Source organism: Mesocricetus auratus, unplaced genomic scaffold (genome assembly GCF_017639785.1).
Source record: "Mesocricetus auratus isolate SY011 unplaced genomic scaffold, BCM_Maur_2.0 Super-Scaffold_100004, whole genome shotgun sequence".
In the NCBI taxonomy this organism is placed as follows: Eukaryota; Metazoa; Chordata; class Mammalia; order Rodentia; family Cricetidae; genus Mesocricetus; species Mesocricetus auratus.
This window is the reverse complement of record NW_024429189.1, coordinates 26,308,781-26,329,031: the sequence shown is the minus strand read 5'-3', so window position 1 is coordinate 26,329,031 and position 20,251 is coordinate 26,308,781. Positions and strand designations below refer to the sequence as shown.

Below are 20,251 nucleotides of genomic sequence, written 5' to 3'. Positions count from 1 at the left end.
CCTAGACTATATATTAAATTTCAGGCCAACAGCAGCTATGTAGATCCTGCTTCAGATGCAAATTAGCTTTCTGGTAAAGATTAATTCAACTAAAGTAAACCTACCATATTTTAATGGAGTTGATTAAGGGCTAGTCTTAAAATTACTATAATCTGAAAGAGGGGATGTACATCCAAGAGTTATACTGCAGCAAGGGAAGCAAGAACATAATGAGCTACTGTGGAAGACTTCTGCTTCAGTCTGGTCAACAACAGGTCTCATGAGACCTTTTGCTAGTACTCTGGCCCCAGAGTCCTTTTTTTTATTTTAATTATTCTTCTCTCATATATTACGTCCCTACTACAGTTTCCCCTCCCTCCTCTCCTCCAAGTCCCCCGCCCATCTCGCCTCTTCCCCAGATCCACTCCTCTGTTTCCCTTCACAAAAGAGCAGGCTGAACAAGGCAACCTAGTAGGAGGAAAAGGGTTCCCAAGGCTGGCAAAAAAAAAAAGCACCCCCACTGGTAGGAGTCCCACAAGCTATACAACCATATGCAGATGGTATAGGTCACCCATGCCCCTCTCTGATTATCACTTCAGCCTCTCTCAGACATGTATTTTCTTGAATAGATATGATCCTGAGATTTCTGTGGCATAGGGGTGACCCACCTTCACAGAGTTCTATAAGTCTTAAAATTTTTCAGCATACATAGTATGAAGTGCTTTAACCTTTATAAAATACCTAAGAGGAGAATTACCACCATTTCCATTAGAGTTTACACAGTCCTCAGAGTCAAAAATAAAGCAACCAACCCACCTCCAATGTCTGTGGTCAGTGCATAGCCCCTCCCTCCACTGTCACTGTGGTCAGTGTACAGTCCCTCCCATGTCTGTGGAATTCCTTTGGTCGCCACACTGATCAGGAATCTGGTTTAAAATCTTGAAGCACCACGACTAATTTCTGAAGCATTTTCGGGAAAGTTAAGAGTTTCCAGAATAAATGTGAAGCATATGCAAAGTGGCCAAGACTTTACCTTTTTCACTCTAATGGACAACAAACAACACATATCCAAAATTGTACTGTCCTCAAGGAGTTCACTCATGAAGGATCGTGGAGTAAAACAGTGAACAGACTAGTCTCATCTCCATCCTTACTCCTGGGACTGGTCCTTGGAAAGAGTTCACAGCCAGGAGAGTTCTTTACACTTGGTATCTTAGCATTTGTGTTTTTTAGCTTGAAATTATTTTAATTATTTTTATTTTGTTAGTTAAAATATAATTACATCATTTCCTCTTTTCTTTCCTCCCTGCATCCCTTCCCATGCCCCCACCCCCTCTCAAATCCAAAGGTTCTCTTTCTTTAATTGTAATTGTTACACACACACACACACACACACACACACACACACACACACACATACACACCCTGCTGAGTCCACTTAGTATTTGCTCGTGTGCGTATGATTTTTATGACTCACTACCTGTTATTAGGTAACCAGTTAGGAGGCTCATCCCTGGGGAAGACTAAATCTCCCATTCTCAGCATTGCTTAGGTTCCTGTAGATCTTTGTCTAGGGATAGAGCCCTGTAAGATTTTTCCCTCCCACTTTAGCATGCCTGTTGGTTTTGTTTCTCCTCAGGTCTTGTTTAGGTAGCCACACTGTTTGTACATCATGGATGAATTAGCTTGAAACTTTTATCCCTCACATGCCATCATTTTGAGAGGGGATGGGTGAGGTACACAGGCATTCAAGGGGCAATGGTGTGGAATAATGCAACCTATTATACTCATGTATAAAATTCTCAAAAAATACAATCAAAGCAAAAAAAGGAGATAATATAGATTAAAAAAACAAGGAAAATTTATCAAATGGATATTGAAAATAAATTATTCAGAATGATACATTTTAAGGATAATAAAATTTTACTTAAAATATGAAGTATTCTGTATGGTCTATAGGACTTTCACATTACTAAGCCAGAGGAAGGTCAAGTCTTCTATGTATCTGTCTGTCTGTCTATCTGTCTATCTATCCACTATCTACTTATTTACCTACCTACCCACCTACTTACCTACCTATCCTCTATCTGCCCACAGCCTCCCATACTTCACACAATGATTTCTATGCATTACTCAAAATGTTATTTGCTCAAAAAGTTTGTAGTCTATAGCCCACTACCACTCAGACTCAGCAATAATGGCTCAAGCCCACAGCTGCAGCTGTATGCTCTGTCCAGGGAGAACAGAACAACCAAACATAGAAACATTAATTCTAACTTTCAAGGAAATGAAATGGCAACTGAGGCTGACAGACTTCTCCCTTGATGATCTATTTAACCAGCATGTAAACCTTGTACAGTTGTGAAACAAACCCAAATTAAAGTTTACCCAAGAAGGAGATGACGAACAGTAGGGATAACAAGTCACCATCTTGTCTTCTCATTTTCCCTAAACTTTGTAGCCATGCTATAACCAGGAGGGAAGCCTTCTTCGGCCTTCTTATATCTGAATTCCTGCTTTATGAGTTGTAAACTCCTCCCTCAATTCAGTAACTCCATTAAACTGAGCATTTCCTTCTCTATAATATTTAAATAATCTAGACTCCTATGAGCAGGACAGTTCCACAGACTGCTTTTGCAGTGTGGGGAAAGTCTACTATTGGCGCTGTCCAATGCACTAGCCAACTGTAGCAGCAGGCAGCAACTAACCCTTGGAAATGTGATTTAGACAACCGAAGAAATGAAATTGCATTTAACCTAAATAGCTTAATATACATGTCCCTAAAAGCTCCCTAGAACACAGGCAGGCTGATCCCATTAGATCACCAAGATGGCTAGTCATACATATCATGACCACCTTGCCCTCATCTCTAAAGCACAGCCACCCACTGACATTTGAGTAGCTTGCTTTGCTCAAAAAAAAATGTGCTTTCACACCTAATGCTACTAGCCTTCATGATCCTTAGTTTTCAATCAAAACAATCCCCCTTTCTTACTAACCTCATGAAATCAGAAATGAAAAATATTTATACGCAACTCTATGGTGGTTTGAAATAAAATGGTCCCCAAAGAAAGGGGCACTATTAGGAGGTGTGGCTTTGCTCAAGCCGTGGTCAGTGTGACACTCAGTTGCTTCTGCTCCCAGTGGATCAAGATGTAGAACTCTCAGCGTCCTTCTCCAGTGTCACATCTGCCTGCCTGCATGCCAACCACCATGACGATAATGGACTAAACCTCTGAAACTGTAAGCAAGTCCCAATTGAATGTTTACTTTTGAGCAGAGCAGCGGTGGTGCACACCTTTAATCCCAGCCCTTGGGAGGAAGTGGCAGATGAGTCTCTATGAGTTTCAGACCAGCCTAGTCAACAGAGACAGTTCCAGGACAGCCAGAGCTACCCAGACAAAACACTGGTGTCTCTATACAGCAACAGAAACTCTAAGACACTTTCTCTCAAATTATAATTCTGAAACTCATACTATTATACACATTTGTAGCCCAGATTAGGTAGTGACCACAAACTACTTAGTGTTCACAGGAAAATCTGTGGAAAAATAGCAAATTGGTGCTTTTGTGTCTTGGAACTGAGCCTCACCCCCCTCACACTGCTAAAAGCAAGACTCCATTAACTCTTTTGTCTCTTACTTGTCGTTAGCAGTGGAAATTCTAAGACCTCTCAGCATTCTAAATGTTGTGCCAAGTGAAAGGCCATGTATAGTTATATTTTTTGGAATACTGAATGGTTCTGAGCAGCCTAGAGTGGTGTCTCAAGAATAGAAACCCTGTACTTGGGAGGTTGAGACAGAACGACTTTGAGTTCAAGGCTAGCCTGAGCTACAAAATGAGACTCTAGCCAAAATATAATGAATAAATAACTGGGAGCAGTGGTGTACTCTTTTAAACCCAACACTCAGGAGACAGAAGCAGGCAGGTCTCTGAAATGGAAATCAGCCTGGTCTATATGCAAGTTCCAGGACAGTCAGTGCTACATAGTGAAACCCTAGTAAATTCATTTCTAGTATGTCTTCAATAAATCACTTGGTGCAGTTTACAATCTGAAGAATAAAATAGAAATAGTAAAGGTGATCAGAACTTATCACAGTCTTTGAAAAAACAACTCAATGTGACTGTTGCAGATTATAATTAATCTTTTCCTTTTATATCCTTGGCAAGACAAGTGTTTGTTTTAAAATTAGTGGAAAATGAAGGCCACAGGGAGTGACAATTAAGCCTAAACATGTGATTCTATATGGCATTCGTTATTTAGGTGTGCATTTCGGGGTGTTTTTTTCTCATGCTTGCCACTTTCAAAAACATCGGAAAGAACCATGTGAAAATATCTAAATGAATACAGGGAAACAGTGTCAGAAATCAATACCTCTCTACCACCATGTTTAACCTGCCGGAATGAAGTGTTAATCACAGAAATAAGATACCATATTACATTTATAAACTAATGAAACTAGAAAAAGCAAGGCGCGTGACACTCTAATTAAACAGCTGGAAGACAGCCAAGCCTGTGTAAGTTGATAACCCGAGTACAATCTCTGGCAGGGAAAAGGCAGGTCTGCAGTGAGTTGATATGGCCAGCTCGGCTGTTAATTGAATAACAGGCAATCTATAAACACTACTAATTGCACATGTGCAAGCCCATGTGCAAGTGCAGAGACTGCCTGGAGAAGCACCCTGAACACTGCGCACCCAGCAGTCTTCTGTCTCTCACAGTCCACTGCAGTTGTAGCTCGGTCCCCACCACACCATCCCTCTGATTAACCTCTGCACGCGGTAACTTAATGATACATTTTTCAAAAGATCATTTTTCTTCCTAACTCAACACCAACTGTAGAACTATCAATTACCCATTTCAACAGAGAACAAACAAGTAATCTAGAAATTTCAGCCTGTGAATGGAAAGCTTTCTAAATTGTAAAAGAAGACATGGGCTCATTCCCCACAGGCGAAATGCTCTGCAGAAGTGTTCCCAGGCATCCTGCAGCAGCTGCTGTGAGCAGCCACTGTGAGCAGCCCCGAGTGTTGGGATTTGACACTTTTCTTCTCCCTCTCTCCCTTAAGGATAGAGCCATTTGAGGAGACTCAGAAACTGTTATCGGAACTTACTTATCCACTTACTAAAAACTTTTCAAGTGATTAAATCAACTTCAATGAATGCAAAACATTTTAAAACTGTAGCTCTTGGCTACCAACATGGTCCAGAGGATAAAGGCAATTGCTGTGCAAACCAGGGAATCTGAGTCCGGTCCCTGCAACCCACAGAAAGGGAAATAGGGAGAGCGAACTTAACCAAGTGGTCCTTTGCCGTCCATACTTGTGCACAACCGCATGTGTGCATGTGCGTGCGCACGTGCGCACGTGCACACACACAAACACACCATCCTAAAAGTTTCTGTCAGTTTCCTTGAAATGAACAAAGAAACTTAATCCACTCTGTACTTGTCCCAGTATCAGAGTATATAATCCAGAACCACTAACCAAAGTACTGTACAGTGTTTAGATGGTCGTATCAGAGCCAGATATAATTAAGACTCATCATGGCCCAATACTGCCAACCTATGAGGAAAAAAAAAAAAGACACCGTCTCTGAGCTTCAACTACTGCAGGAATCACATCGCTCAGAAGCAATGAGGGAAATACTGACAGCATGCTTGACTAGCAGTGTTTCTAAAAGCATACAATACTCAATGACCTGGAGCTGTGAAAGACAGCCAAAGAGGTAAACATTTAAAAAAGTGACTGGAGAGTGACAATGCTTGCTTCTTTCACATTTCATTAGTACATAGGAGGCTACTGGATTCCACCAAATACCTAGAGAAAGCCCACGACTATGAAAGTCTTCACCGTAAGATACAAAGAGCTTTGGCTAACTGCTCCTCTTTATCAAATCTAAGTGGAATTCCTCAAATATTCAGAGTTCAGTCAGCTAGAAATGAGAATGCAAAGAAACTATGAAGAAATATTTAAGCAGCTAAGTTGCACACAGCTGACAGAGCTGTCACCTCTTGGATACTATACCTAATGGACACATAGTCTCATCAAGATGGACCCCACGCCACCAAGAGAAAAGCTGCTCAGTAGTATTCACCCACTTTTGTAAACATTAGAACTAAGAAGTAGTCTTTGTTAATTTCTCTTTCCTGATAACCACAGGATAAGGGATTTGAAGAGGACCCTAGAAACCAAGCAGGAATGGCCAAGTCTTCTATTTATTGGCAGAGTGAAAGTGCCACCACCTCTGTTACACATCAGAGCTCCTATCAGGAGCAAATTTTCACATTCATCCTGTACACAGTGGCTTTCCAGGACCCACCGCTGTCTCTAGCACATCCAGCCTGGCCACACAATCCTTACTGCATTTACATGAGAAGGCCTAAGAAAGTGCCCATACACATCTCCACTTTTGAATTCATTCTATGCTTTGGTCCCACAGTCTTAGAGCCATCTGTAACCCTACTCTTAACAAGTGTAGAAGGTGAGAAAGAGGTAAGTCCTTCTGCTCATGTCCTGGAGAGAAATAAAACAAGACACACACATATACACAGCATGGAAGAAGATGGTCGCTAAAATCTGCTTTGTTGACAAAGCAGAAAACACACTAAGTAAGAAAAATTCATTGGGTCAATATGCTTATGTTTCAACGTAGCCTGTGGAATGCATACTGAGCCGAGATACCTTTTCCCTCCCAAAACTAAGTGTGAAAAAGACTCACTCAAGCACACTATATATACCTTGAGGTGCCATTACCACAGGTATAGCCACCAAAGTGAACCTGGCCAGTTTGGCCCTTGTAATACAAGGAGGGAAGGTCTGAGGGAAAAGCAAGCCCCCCAGTAGTCCTGGCAATATGGATACATATAACATGGCCCTTTTGATTTGACAACTATTTAATGCAATCAACTACTGAACATTACAGAAAACTACAAACTAGTCAGGAAACCCACCATTGCTGTAATATCTGCAATCAAAGAGAACTATTTATTAAATTGTAAAATAATATCCCTGAAACCACCAATAGCTAACTAACTTACTTTTGCTCAAAACAATCATGAGTAGTAAAATGTCAATTAGCTAACAAGTTTTGTAGATGAGAACACCCTTCCCATGGGGAGCTTCAAGAACGCAGCTTGTACTAGTGCTGGAACATAGGATCATGGTATGCTAGCAGTATGACCACTGCCCCAAAAGACAGGTGACTTCTGAAATATAAATATTTATGCCAAGATGTGGTTAATGGTAGAAAGGACAGCTCAGAAGAAGTCATCATTAAAACAAAGGGACAAGGGCTTAAATGTATATGACCTAACTTGGTACGGATAAATTATACAGTCATTAGACCACAGAATACATGGAAAGGGGGGGTTTAGATACAAACAAAGAGGCCATTTAAGGGTCACTATGGGTCACTTCCATCTGTCTAAGCACGAAATGACACAAATGAGCCAGGCCTGAAAGCATACTCCTAGAACTCCACAGCGAGACTGGGAGAGGAGAATTGCTATGAGTTCAAGGCATGCCTGAACTACACAATGATGGGAGTAGGGGAAGGCACAGGTATAAAACTAGGCAATATCCAGAAATAAAATTGAAAGAGGGGTGCATAGTGATCTAGGTGTGCTAGCTGGTTTTATGTCAACTTGACACAAGCTAGAGTCATCTGAGAGAAGGGAATCTCAAATGAGAAACTGCTCCCATAAGACTGAGCTATAGGCAAGCCTGTAGAACATTTTTTAAAATTAGTGATTGATGGAGGAGGAGGGGAAAGGAGGAGGGGGGAGAGAAAGGAGGAGAGGGGAGGTGAGAGGAAGAGAGGAGAAAGAAGGAGAGGGGATGGGAGAGGAGGAGAGGGGAGGGGAGAAAAAAGTTAAGCGTTATAGTATATAAGGTGTGGTGATGTTTGAAGCTGAAGGCAAGAGAGACCTGGAAAAGTCTGGTAGATAACAAAGAGGGAAGAAACACTGCAGGAATATTTGTTACCTTCGACATCACAGCTCAGGTAGTTCCGCACTTCGTTCAAGATGAAGTTAATGTCTTCTTCCGAAGGAATAGGATGGTGTGTGATTTTTGTTGGCGAGTCAGTAGTGCCAGCAATAGTCATATTCTCCCAAGGCAAGAAGAAAATAACTCTCCCATCACTGGTCGCAGGATCAAGAAGTCCCATGCTCTCAGGGCTGGAGTAAAAAGAAACTTATTTCTTTTCTGTTTGGCATTAATGTTCAAAAAGCAAAATAAGAAAGGTATGAGCTACTATTTTGTTGTTCTACCCGAATCCATAGAAATTCCTAAAATTTTTAAAATGGTAAAATATAAGGAACTGAGAAAATGTGATAAGATTATCCTACAACCCCCCTGTTCTAACAATGCAAGGTTAATTACTTGTCTTTCAGTTGTTTTGGTTTTTATACTTTGGACCATTCACATTAGATAATGTCAGTGGAATAAACGCCTATAATTTCTTTTATTATGGCCAATTAACGATGACTCTTCAACCTTTCTTGGAGCCTATGAAGAGTATTTTCCTGGGACATTTGACATTTTGCACAAGCCTCAGAAAACCTGAGAAGTATATAAGAAAGTAAAACCAAACTTTCTAGAAACTAAAATGGAATCATGAAGTCCGTTGTTCAATCAGATGAACTTGTGCCACTTTGTCAAATATGAGATTTCTTATCTTATTTCAAAGTGACACAACAAGCTCACAAAGAAGAGAAGAGGTTGGCCTTTTGTTTGCTTTTGTTTATTTGCTAAATAGCAATGTTATCAGATGGGCCAAATGGAGACGGATGGTTAGCAATGAGAATCCTTCAAACTAATGTATTACGTCAATAATTAAAGTGAAAAACAAGCCCCTCACACACTGATGCAAAAAGTATTTCTAAATCTTAGCCAAGAACTTTCACTAACACATACTGTACAATTTAAAAGCAAAATCACAAACACCCTTGAAAGAATGAGCAACTGCAAACAAGCATTAATAAAACTCATAGAAGGGGCTGGAGAGATGGCTCAGCAGTTAAGGGAACTAGACCCTCTTTCAGATGACCAGGGTTCATTCCCAGCACCTATGTGGGAGCTCATAACCTTATATAACTCCTCCTTGGGCAACAACATGCATAGACATACAAGCACACAAAATATTCCCCCACATAAAAAATTAATTACAAAAGTAAAATCCTTTGATTTCTACCTAAAAACTATTGTTTGAATGTACACTTTCAAGACTATGTATTTTGTTAAAGGAGTGGAAAGGACCTGGAAAAGTGTCATATTCAAATAAAGTAACAGAAGTTTTTACGTAGCTGTCACATTTGATTGAATTCTCACGGAGAGCTATATTGCTAAAGGTGCTAAAGGTATGTTCTGCAAAGCAATTCCTTAGGCAAGAAACAATCATATTTGGTTTAAGCAATTTTCAAGAAATCCCTCTTGCACAAATATGTTTAAAGAACATGCAGCAGACTTCTTATGTTTATTATACCCTTCAACCATTTCAAAAATGTATTCAAATAGGTAAGGAGATAAGGGGCTAACAATTACTGTTTAAAAGGAAACCAAAAATATTTTACATAAAACAGAAATCCTTGATCAACTTCATTAGTGCCTCTTCTTTACATAAACTACAAGGAAGACCAGACGTTCTCTGCAAGGTTGCTGGCCCTGCAAAGCTCTGTGCACTAAATTCAAAGAGCTCAGGGAATTACAGTGCTCATTCAAATCTAGCCTTTCCCTAAGGTTCCCACCATCATCCGGGGTCCTAGAGGGGAAGTGAATTTCACTCTGTCATGCTGACAAACAGTGTCTAACATTTTTTTCATCTCTAAAAAGAATCAAGTCACATTTGTCTTTGAAACTACAATTCCTAGTCAATCTCATGTCTTATAAAATTTGGGCACAAAAGCTCCAAATTGATGCCCTATTCGAATTTTTAAAACCACCAGTCACTTTAGGTTGGACACTAACTTCAAATTCCAAGATTTGGTTTGATAAATGGCTTTTTGTTGAAACAAAACATTTAAGAAACTTCAGACATTTCATGTTGACATAACTTATATACAACCATCTCATAGACCGGAAAACTCATGACAGCTTTCAAGTAATACAGATGATAAGCTAAGCATAAGATTCTAAATCTGAGTGACTTAGGTAGGAAGTATAGCCAGAAAAGTGCAACTACTGAGACCCTCCGAAACTTCCACTGCAATAAAAGCCATTTAAAGGGTGAAGGTGACAGTTACCAGGCGACACGTACCTGGAACCTGCAGAGAATTGGCTGCTTAAGTGAAGACATATGTGTCAAGCATAAAATTAACAAGCACAGAGGGAAGACAGAACTACCAACAAACGGTATAAAATTTTAAGAATCCACTTGGAATTGTCTTTCATCAGTTCTAAATTGCCTAATTCATAGTCTCCCTTGAGGAGAAGTTTGTTTTCTTATGAAGGATTAGTTCTGCAAGGTCACCCTAAAGAGTCAGCGCTGGTGACAGTCAGTACAACGGGAGAGGTGCACAGCTCTTTTCAGTCTGTATGATTCATTTGGCATCGGCAGGGGAAGCTCGCTAATTTATGTGTGTGTCTAGGATTAAAGGTAATGAACATTTTTCTCATGCAGACCATTGCTTTCCTGAAGAACCCTTAGTTAAACTGAAATCAATTTATTGTTAACCACTTAGCAATCAGTGTTAGAGCTAACGGTATGTACACACATTACAGGAAAAAAAGATTGACCTCTTGTCAGTGGTAAAATGCTGGCTGGAAGGGAGAGGTGATTACATTTACGGACTGCAGTCAATTGGAGTGCTAGTGTCGCTTTTGGAAGAAACCACAATTCTGAAAACAATTCTAGATTGGATTTTAGGAGTAAATTTACAAAAATGATTTCTGTATACTGGGTTTTCTGAAGTTAGGATGAGTCTTCTGAAGCTGGAGAGATGGCTCAGTGGTTAGGAACACTTAGCACTGGACCAGAAAACCAGAATTCTATCCAAGAAGCTTCGCTGTGGGGCTCACAACCTGTAGCTCCACCTCCAGGGGTTCTAATTCCTTTGGCTTCTGCAGACACCTGCACTCATGCACACACACATAAAAGCCACACCGACACACACACACATACACATAACTGAAATCATGAAAACAAAAGCACTAGGGCTGGGGAGATTGCCCAGTGGTTAAAACCACTGACTACTCTTCAAGGGAACCCAGGCTTGATTCCTAGTACCCACACGACATCCCAAATCCATCAGTAAGTTCAAGGCCAGGGAATCCAACACCTTCTGGACTCCACAAGATGTAAGCACACATATGGTGCAGAGAGACGTAAATGCAGGCAAACACCAATCCAGACAAAAGAAAACACATCTCTAAAAAATAATAGTAACCACATGTGGAATGTTGTTGTTACCCATAAGACAGCTGCACTCCATCTTGGCTCCAGGGCAAAGAGTTCAAAACCCGTCCTGGGTAAGTAATAAGACCTATAAGCCAAAGAGGTGGCTACAGTATCATGTTTGATCTTGGCCTTGGGTGTCTTATTCTAAAGAACAACAGACCTGGTCTGAGGTGTGGTTACTCCTGACCCTCAAGGCCAGGTATGGAAAAGTCGAATCTAAGGTGTGGTTATTGAATCCTTGGAGAAATGAGGAAGAAAGTCTGTTTGTTCCACGTACATGATTACCATGTTTCCCCTTTTGATTAAGGTATACAAGAGTGGTGAAAAATTAACTCGTGGCAATTCAGTATTAACTGAATCTGCCCTCCTGATTGTATTCTGTCTTTCCTTTAGGGTCTATAGCTAGCCTTTCTTTAGTTCACACGCCCCCTCTCAGGTATGAACCTGGGGCTGCTCGGCTGGCCCCAACAGCAGCTCCGCAAGCACAGCTACCCTACAGAATATTAGTTAGGATTATATCAAATTTTACTATTCTATAAGGACACCTCTGCAAATGACCCAAAAAGAAAGAGGGCATACAAGCTTAACTCTTTACCTACTAGCCTACACTCAAAAAAAAAAAAAAAAAAAAAAAGCTAAGGCTACTAAAGTCACCAAGTTTCTACACTAATCAAACATGAGCTGAGTGTGGCAACTGATGCCTGTAATCCCAATTCTTAGGAGGCTGAGTCAAGAGGAATGTAGGGATTTGAGGTCATTCTGGACAACAGATTAGATGCTGTCTCAAAACGGATCTTTGCCAAACTTTGAGCAAGTTATGTGCTGTGGCAATACATAACCATAAGTTCACAGTAGCTTCATCAGAGAGAGGCCCATGCTGAGAGGAAGGGAAGGTAGCAACCAACACAGGAAGTTCAACGCCAATATAGTTAGTGACTTCCTCTCCTTATGTAATCACTCTACAAGAGCATGGCGATTCCTTTTCCAAAAATGGGGAACCTAGGGTTCAGAAAATAAGGTTTGCTTCAAAAGACGTAAGTGTCACAATTAGCCTAAGAACCTCGGTGGGTGAGTGAGCCAACAGTGAAAAAAACATAAGCTCCACAAGGGCTACTGAACAGAAAGACTGCAATCCTAGCACTCAGATACTGAGGCAGCAGGATCCAGAGTTTGAAGCCAGCCTGGGCTATAGATGATGTTTAAAAAAGGGCAGCAGTGGGGCTGGAGAGATGGCTCAGCAGTTAAGAACACTGAGTGTTCTTCCAGAGGTCCTGAGTTCAGTTCCCAGCAACCACATGGTGGCTCATGACCACCTTGAATGAGATCTGGTGCCCTCCGATCTGGTGCCCTCCGCTGGCATGCAGGCAGAGGACTGCATACACAATAAATTATAAAATATTTTTTTTAAAAAAAGGGCTCAACATATTTCTGATCTTTACGCACAAAATTTGTAGATACATGTATTTCTTAGATGTATTTTGAAGTGACACCATACCATTAGTGGTTTTTCTAGCCTACTAAAGTTATTTGAAGTTATAGTTTTAATAAATGGTATATAATGCTGTCTTGTGTTAAGTAAGGCACAATTTATTTATTTCTCCAACATAGAACTGAAGTATTTTCTAATCTTTTTCAATAATTTCAAAATCAACAACTTCACATTTCATGAAAAATTATTAGTTACTAGATGATTTGTATTCTTAGCAGTCTTACAGACTTATTTCTTTATTATGTATACAATGTTCTGCCTATATACATGCCAATAAGCCAGAAGAGGACACCAGATCTCATTATGGATGGTTGTGAGCGACCATGTGATCGCTGGAAATTGAACTCATGTTCTCAGGAAGAGCAGCCAATGCTCTTAACCTCTGAGCCATCTATATTAATGGTAATTAATAACAGTAATTTAAATGAAAACTAGAGAATACAGAATTTAAGAAACCTACTTAAATCCAGCCATGTGATCTCTGACAAAAATGGACATCAAAGATAGGACAGTCTCTCGTGAAAATGGTAAAACTGGACATCCACCTACACAAAACAACTTCAGATAGGTCAAAGTATCCATTGTAAGACATGAAACTCTGAAGCTATGGGAGGAAAATACTTCAAGATACAGGCACAGGCAAGGGCATTCTGAATAGGACACCAGTTGCTCAGTAAATAATGCCAACAACTGCACAGCAAAGGAGACAGCTAATCAAGTGAAGAGTGTCTGCAGAATGAAAGTTCTTGCTACAAGTTGTACATCTGAAAAAATACTAATTTTTAGAATATACAAAGACCTCAAAAAAACATAAATAAGCAAACCAGGGGCAGGTAAAGGTGCCTCTACCAAGCCTGATGACTTGAGTTTAGACACCTGGATCCATGTAGAAGGTGGAGCACTGACTTACACAAATTGTTCTCTGACCTCCACACACATGCTATGGCATACCTGCATGCAAACCCACACATGACCACAAGTACGTGCGCGCGTGCGCGCACACACACACACACACACACACACACACACACACACACACACACACCAATGCAATAAAATGTCTTAAAAATAAATCAAGCAAGCCAGTCAATAAGTTGATTGGGTCAATGAGATGGAAACTTCTCAAAAGATGAAACACAAATAGCCAATAAATGTATGTATGAAAAGAAATTCCCTGTCACTACTCATCAGTCAGAATTACAGTTACTAAGAAAGCAAATAACAATAAATGCTGGCAGGCATATGTACAAAAGAGGATCCCTACCCACTGCTAGAAGGAGTGTAAATTAGTCCAGCCACTGTGAAAATCAGCATGGAGGTTGTGAGCAAAAATTAAAAGATAGAAGAAAAAGCTAAAAACAGAAACAGATCTACCATATAACCCAACTATATATACCATCCCTGGGTATTTAAAAAGACTTCAAGGCAACATGTGACAGATGCTTGCATACCAATGTAACTGTCATACTATTCTCAAGAGTTTAGGAACCAACATAGGTGTCCCAGCAGCAGAGGTAAAGTGATGTGTACGCACAATAGGGTTCCTGCCATCCTAAAGAAGGATATAGTCATGTTGTTTACAGAAGATGAATGTGAGTAGATGGAATCACATAACAAGCTACACCAGACTCGGGAGCACAAAGACCATGTGTTTTTCTCGTGTGCTTCTAGTTTTTCATAAAGATCCCTTAAATTGTGTATGTATATACCCCATGAAAGAAGGAGGAAAGTGTCCACATGTAACAGAGCCATAGCCCATAAAAACACACAATGAAAAAATTTAAATAAACCACAGCAAACACTTCAAAAAACAATTTTTTTTCTAAAGAGACAGACAGGGTGTCTCTATGTAACCATCCTGGCTATCCTGGAACTCACTTTGTAGACCAGATCTACCTCCACCTCCAGTGTTCTGGGATTAAAGGCATGCGTCACCACAACCTGGCCAAATCAATTTTTAAAGAGCGGAATAGAAGACATGTAGTGTATTGTGAGCCTCTTTCACGCGTGATGGTTTTCAAACTGAGTGCTGTTACCTGTAGTACCCAGGCATCACAATGTGGACGCCTGCGCTAGGCTGGCAGATGGCAGGAGCTTTGTTATCGTCCATTTTGCGCACGGAGTCTGTGAAAGGCCCGGTGGCATTGATAACACATTTGGCTCTCACATCAAACTCCAGCCCTGTGAAGAAAGGCAGCATCAATTACATACTCCGTTCGTTCTCCGCTTGCCGGTGCTGGATTACTAGTCACCTATTAACTTAACCTATGGTGAAGTAGCGTGCATAACCACACTAAGTGACATGAACACCCAGAGTTATTGAGCCAAACAAAAGGCTCACATCTGAGTAAATTTACCCCAAATAAGTCCACATTAAAAAGGAAATAAAGCAAAACCACCTTTTCATTGTGGAAGGTGGAGGGATACAACTCTTGCCTGGTATTTGAAAAGCGGGGATCAAGCCCCAGCACTGGAAAACAAAAACCATAAAAACTGCCTTTGATCTAAGTACTAAAAGAAAGTAGGATGAGTAAATGGTTTGTCCTTAAAACATAAAAGCAAAGCAAAAGAGGGGGAAAGGAAGGGAGTAAGGGGAGGGGCGCGGGGAATATGAAAAAACGGCTGGCAAGCTCAGTGGATTAAGACACCTGACACCAAGCCCAACAACCTCAGTTCCATCATCGTGAGAACCTACAAGGTTGAAGGAGAAAACGGACTCCAAACTTGCCCTCAGCCCTCCTCCACATTTAAGCTACGACATGCACATATGAGTGCACACGCACACACACATACACACGGAAAGTGAAAGACACTAAATTACACTTTTTTTCGAATAGAAAAAAAATCCAAACGCTTAGCTACATTACAATGAAAACAATATATTTCACAAGTGTTGCTTTTGCTCAAGAAATGATGCCATTTTTCAGCTGCCTACCCAATGATAGCACTGTGGCAAGAATGAGAACCTTAAGTGATTGACTCAAAGGACGTGTAAATGCCCCGCCTGTGCCACCTAAGTGATGCACAAAGACTTGGCACATTGATTTAATTTTATTAATCACATGTTTCTCTGAGGGAAATGAAATGCATTCACAGCTGTGAGAGTTCTATGGACATTTATTATTATCCTTATCATTAGTGGTACTATTTAACACAAAAGGGAGAAATTGGCAAGTCCCACAAGGGGAAATTTTCATGTTAAACCAGGCATTGTTGACAATAAAGAATATAATTAATATGAGTGAAGGCTGCCTTCACTAAAAGAAAAGTGACATAAAAATCCTAATTCAGTCATTATACAAGCACAGCAAAATGCTAAGAAATGCCTCCCTTGTGGACCCTGGCATACCTGTGAGGACATCCTTGCACCGGGCACCACTCACACGCTCTTTCCCCGTTTCGGGGTCTGTCTTCTTGAGCAAGCTTACCACCTCCATGTAATTGGCTGTGGCAGCCCCATACCTGGCAGCAGTGAGGGCGATGGCGAGGTTCATCCGTGCGTCGTTGTGTTGTCCTGCAGCAGAGAAAGGCACAAAGGGAGGGACAGGAGTCACCCCGAGCCACGGACTGGTGGCACAGAAGTGTGTCACAACAGATATGTCACATCTGTCCCTGTCACCTGGAATCTACATGATGGCTGGGCAGCTCTACGGGGCACCATCTGGAAACATGTGGCGTTCCTTGGGTGACATTTACCTGCTTCTTCGGCAAGTGCATTTTGTGTAAGATTAAAATGATGGGATGCATCCCTTCCTACAGAGCTGACATCAATTATCTGAAAGTTTCTCAAATAGTAATTATTCCCTCCATGTGGGAACATATGTATGTGTCAGACTTTTTCTAATACAGAAAAGCCATAAACATGGAAGCGAAGCAATTCAAAACCTTGGAATATCTGACACCCCAACTGGTGTTGATGAACAATTTTTATGAGTGCATGCCTATCTAATATTCAAAATCAAGACTTTCTTTTCCATAGAGAATCTCAGTATTCCATAAAAGGATTTCTCTTGCTTTGAATCTGGATCGGGGCTCCTTAAAATGTAAAGTTTTTTAATAGCACATAAAAGGTAAGAAATTAAGCAGGGCAAAATTTAATTACAGAACAATTCCTACCTGTGTTGCTAGAGATTTATTGCTGAAAAATCCTAGTTAAAGAAAACTAAGGGGGAGGAGAAGGGGGGAAGAGATGATTAATCACTTTAAAATACTGGCATCACTGGAGACTTTTCCTATTTATTATTGCCAGTGGAGTTAACGCTGACCAGGAAGAATTACTCTACATTGCAGGGCCAGGTTCTCTGTGCCCTGAATAATTAATTATCCAGGTCTAGATGTATTGAATCAGAGTTCAAATTCCCACACATCGGGATCAGTTCTATCAAGATAATACTGATACAGGGATGAAACTGTAATGGATATTGTTGTTGATTTATGCTGCCAGCATACCAAACATGTAGTATAAATGGTTTATGTAAAGTTTCTTCCTTGTGATTCAGTCTGGGAGCCTTGCACGAGTCATCTGTTCCCGGGAAAAGGGCAAAGTTATAAAGAGAGAATCGATGACTGAAGATCCTACGGCCCCTCCCCACAAACATCTTATTTGAAAACTGCCTGAAGAATACCAGCCTGGAAAAAACTCTCCTCCTAAGTACATGCACTATAAGGGAAGAATAGACATTAAGGCCCAGCGTGCAAAATGTTTATTGTTTTGAAATGGCTTTATCCAAAATCGTGTCATTTATTACCCTTAAAATATTATATTGGATTTACCGTATCAAAAATGTACAGACTAAAGAAAAAGTGGTAACAGCAGCAGTGAGGGAGGGAACTGGAAATCGAGCAGATTGTATTGGCTTCAACTCAGCAAGACCCTAAAGTGACTTAAAACAATCAAGTTTAAGAAGCCAACTTTCATTAATGCAAGTTCTTTAAAACCAGAATAAACTGTGCAAAACTAGATGGATACACCCAACCCAAGAAATGAAATAGCACCTCACTATACGTTGCTTTCTCTCTGGGGTAAAGACATGACAAGAATGCTGAGCATAGTGGCACACACCTTTAATCTCAGCACCCAGCAGGCAGGTGGATCTCTGTGAGTTTGAGGCCAGCCTGTTCTACATAGTGAATTCCAGGATGGCCAGGGCTACATAGAGACTATCTCAAAAGATAGATAGATAGATAGATAGATAGATAGATAGATAGATAGATAGATAGATAGATAGATGGGAGAGAGGAGAGAGAGAGAGAGACAGAGAGAGAGAGAGAGAGAGAGAGAGAGAGAGAGAGAGAGAGAGAGAGAGAGAGAGAGAGATTTAAGCATGTATCAACAAACTTTTTGTTTGACATGGGTATGCATTTGGTAGCACAAGAAAGCCAACCATTTGCTGGCATCATAGACATGTCACAAGGGAACCCATTGGCTCAACCACTTTTGCCTTAGCATGGAAAGTTCCAAGTGGATGGACTGCTTTAAATACTAGATGAAGGCACCGTGGCAGCCAGAACTTCCCAGTTACTACACAGTAGATCAGACAGCTGCACTACTGGAGGCTTGTTTGTCTGAGTTTTTGACTCAAAAAAAAAAAGTGACTTCTTTTCCTTCAATGTCCTTTTCAGCTCTGACCTTCATACCCAACCTAAAGACACTGTTTTTTTTTTCACTCCTTCCTCCCTCCAGCTGCTGAGATTTATACTTTGCTTGCCTGCTGTTTTCTTTCAAACTCTAAGAGAAGTGTCCCTGACTTTTAATGCATCCCTGAGTTTACATGGCAAATCAACAACACAGTCATCACCAAGTCCGAGCTGATTTTGGTAGCATTCATTTTTCTTTCTTTACTTCATTTTAAAGTACAAAGAGTATGTTACCCAATCATTGCTTCCATTTGGGGTATAATGTAAGCATCAAGTGCTGCTCCTGCTCACCAAGAAATGCCTCCTTAATTAGCTTCTAAATTCCAAAGCAACTTAAGGTGTAGATATTCTGCAACTGAAAGCAGCTGAAAGGGTGGAAATAATACACCCCATTGCTCCAAATCTTCCACAGCCCTCCAGTCCCTAGCCAGATCCTGCTTTGATTCAGGATCGTCATTTAGTGATGGAATACACTTCAGGATACAATGCTGGACCACCACAGTCCCACCCCTATTATCCTTATAATCTCGAATTGTCGGAATTATCTGCAGCAAACTGATATCCAAGACTTCTTTTCTTTTCCATGCTTATTACCCTTCTGGTTGGGTACCATTCTGGAAGTTCCAGGAAATCATCTCTCAGGATCCAATTCCTGTATCTTTATCCTGTCCCATCAAAAGAAAATAGTATGCTCTTTCTCTCGGCCCAGCATTATGTCTTGCATGCACCTTTTCCGCAGTCTTTCTGATGCTGTATTCATCCATATTTTAATCCACCAATTTTCTGGGGGGTGGTGGCAGGGTCTGAGGCAGAGTCTCACTGTGTAGCTCTGGCTGTCCTGGAACTCACTCTGTATATCAGGGTGGCCCCAGTCTCACAGAGAATCCAACGGCCTCTGCCTCCCAAGTGCTGGGGTTAAAGGTGTACACCACCATGACACAGCTAACTCTTACTTAGAAAACTAGCATGCCTTTCTTATGAGCTGAGCACTGAGACAAATGAAAGGAATATAATGATGAAGACAGAAGACAGCCTGCCCAGCTGGAACTGACTCTCCTGAACCTAGCAGAGGGCCCACGTTTATTGCTCCCCCTTCCCTGTCTCAGAACAAAACAAATATCTAATAAATTCTGTTAATTTTTTAGAAGCCCGTAGTAAGTTACAGCTAGACATTTGAGGGCAGTAGAAAAGCCAGCAATACATAAAATCTAAACTTAACCCCAACTTATGCAAGTTGAATAAATAGGAAATGAAGGAGCAATGCTTCTGAGTGTGTCCCTAAGAACTAGTCCACATGTTGCCCTTGTTCTATGGAGAAGAAGACATAGCTCTGATCAGCTCCTAAAAGCTAAAGAGCAAGGAACTGACTTCTCCCTGAGCCGGGGGGGGGGGGGGGGGGCTCCCATCCCCAGCCGGAAACACTGTCCAGGCATCTCCTTCATCTCTCTCCTCTCCACACTCAAAGCAAAGCTCCTCTATTCACCTCAACCTGCCCTTCACCCCAGACACACCAATGCCTGCAGGGAGCACTTCTTGAGGTGTGATACATTTTCAACTGAATCACCCCACTCTCTGTTCCCTGACATTTTGAAAAGTATCTCTGTTTGTCCTGTAATTTATTTCTAGATAAAGAAGGTTTTGACAACACTGCCAATCATGAGGCCAGGATGGGATGGCCTGAAATGCCCACCCAATTGATCTGCTCATGAAGTTTAGATTTTTTTTTCCACGCCATTTCCTGAGAACCA

The 20,251-nt window shown here is 41.0% G+C and overlaps 1 protein-coding gene across 3 annotated transcripts in view; it reads right to left on the bottom strand.

The window, feature by feature from the left end:
- Gpd2 (glycerol-3-phosphate dehydrogenase 2) overlaps window positions 1-20,251 on the bottom strand; it is a 141,799-nt gene that overhangs the window by 17,063 nt on the left and 104,485 nt on the right. For all 3 annotated transcript variants that reach the window (XM_013112568.3, XM_013112567.3, NM_001281680.1), the window contains 3 exon segments: window positions 16,216-16,380; window positions 14,903-15,047; window positions 7,966-8,159 (listed from right to left, as the gene is read on the bottom strand). In XM_013112568.3, coding sequence (XP_012968022.1) covers window positions 7,966-8,159; window positions 14,903-15,047; window positions 16,216-16,380 — 504 coding nt within the window.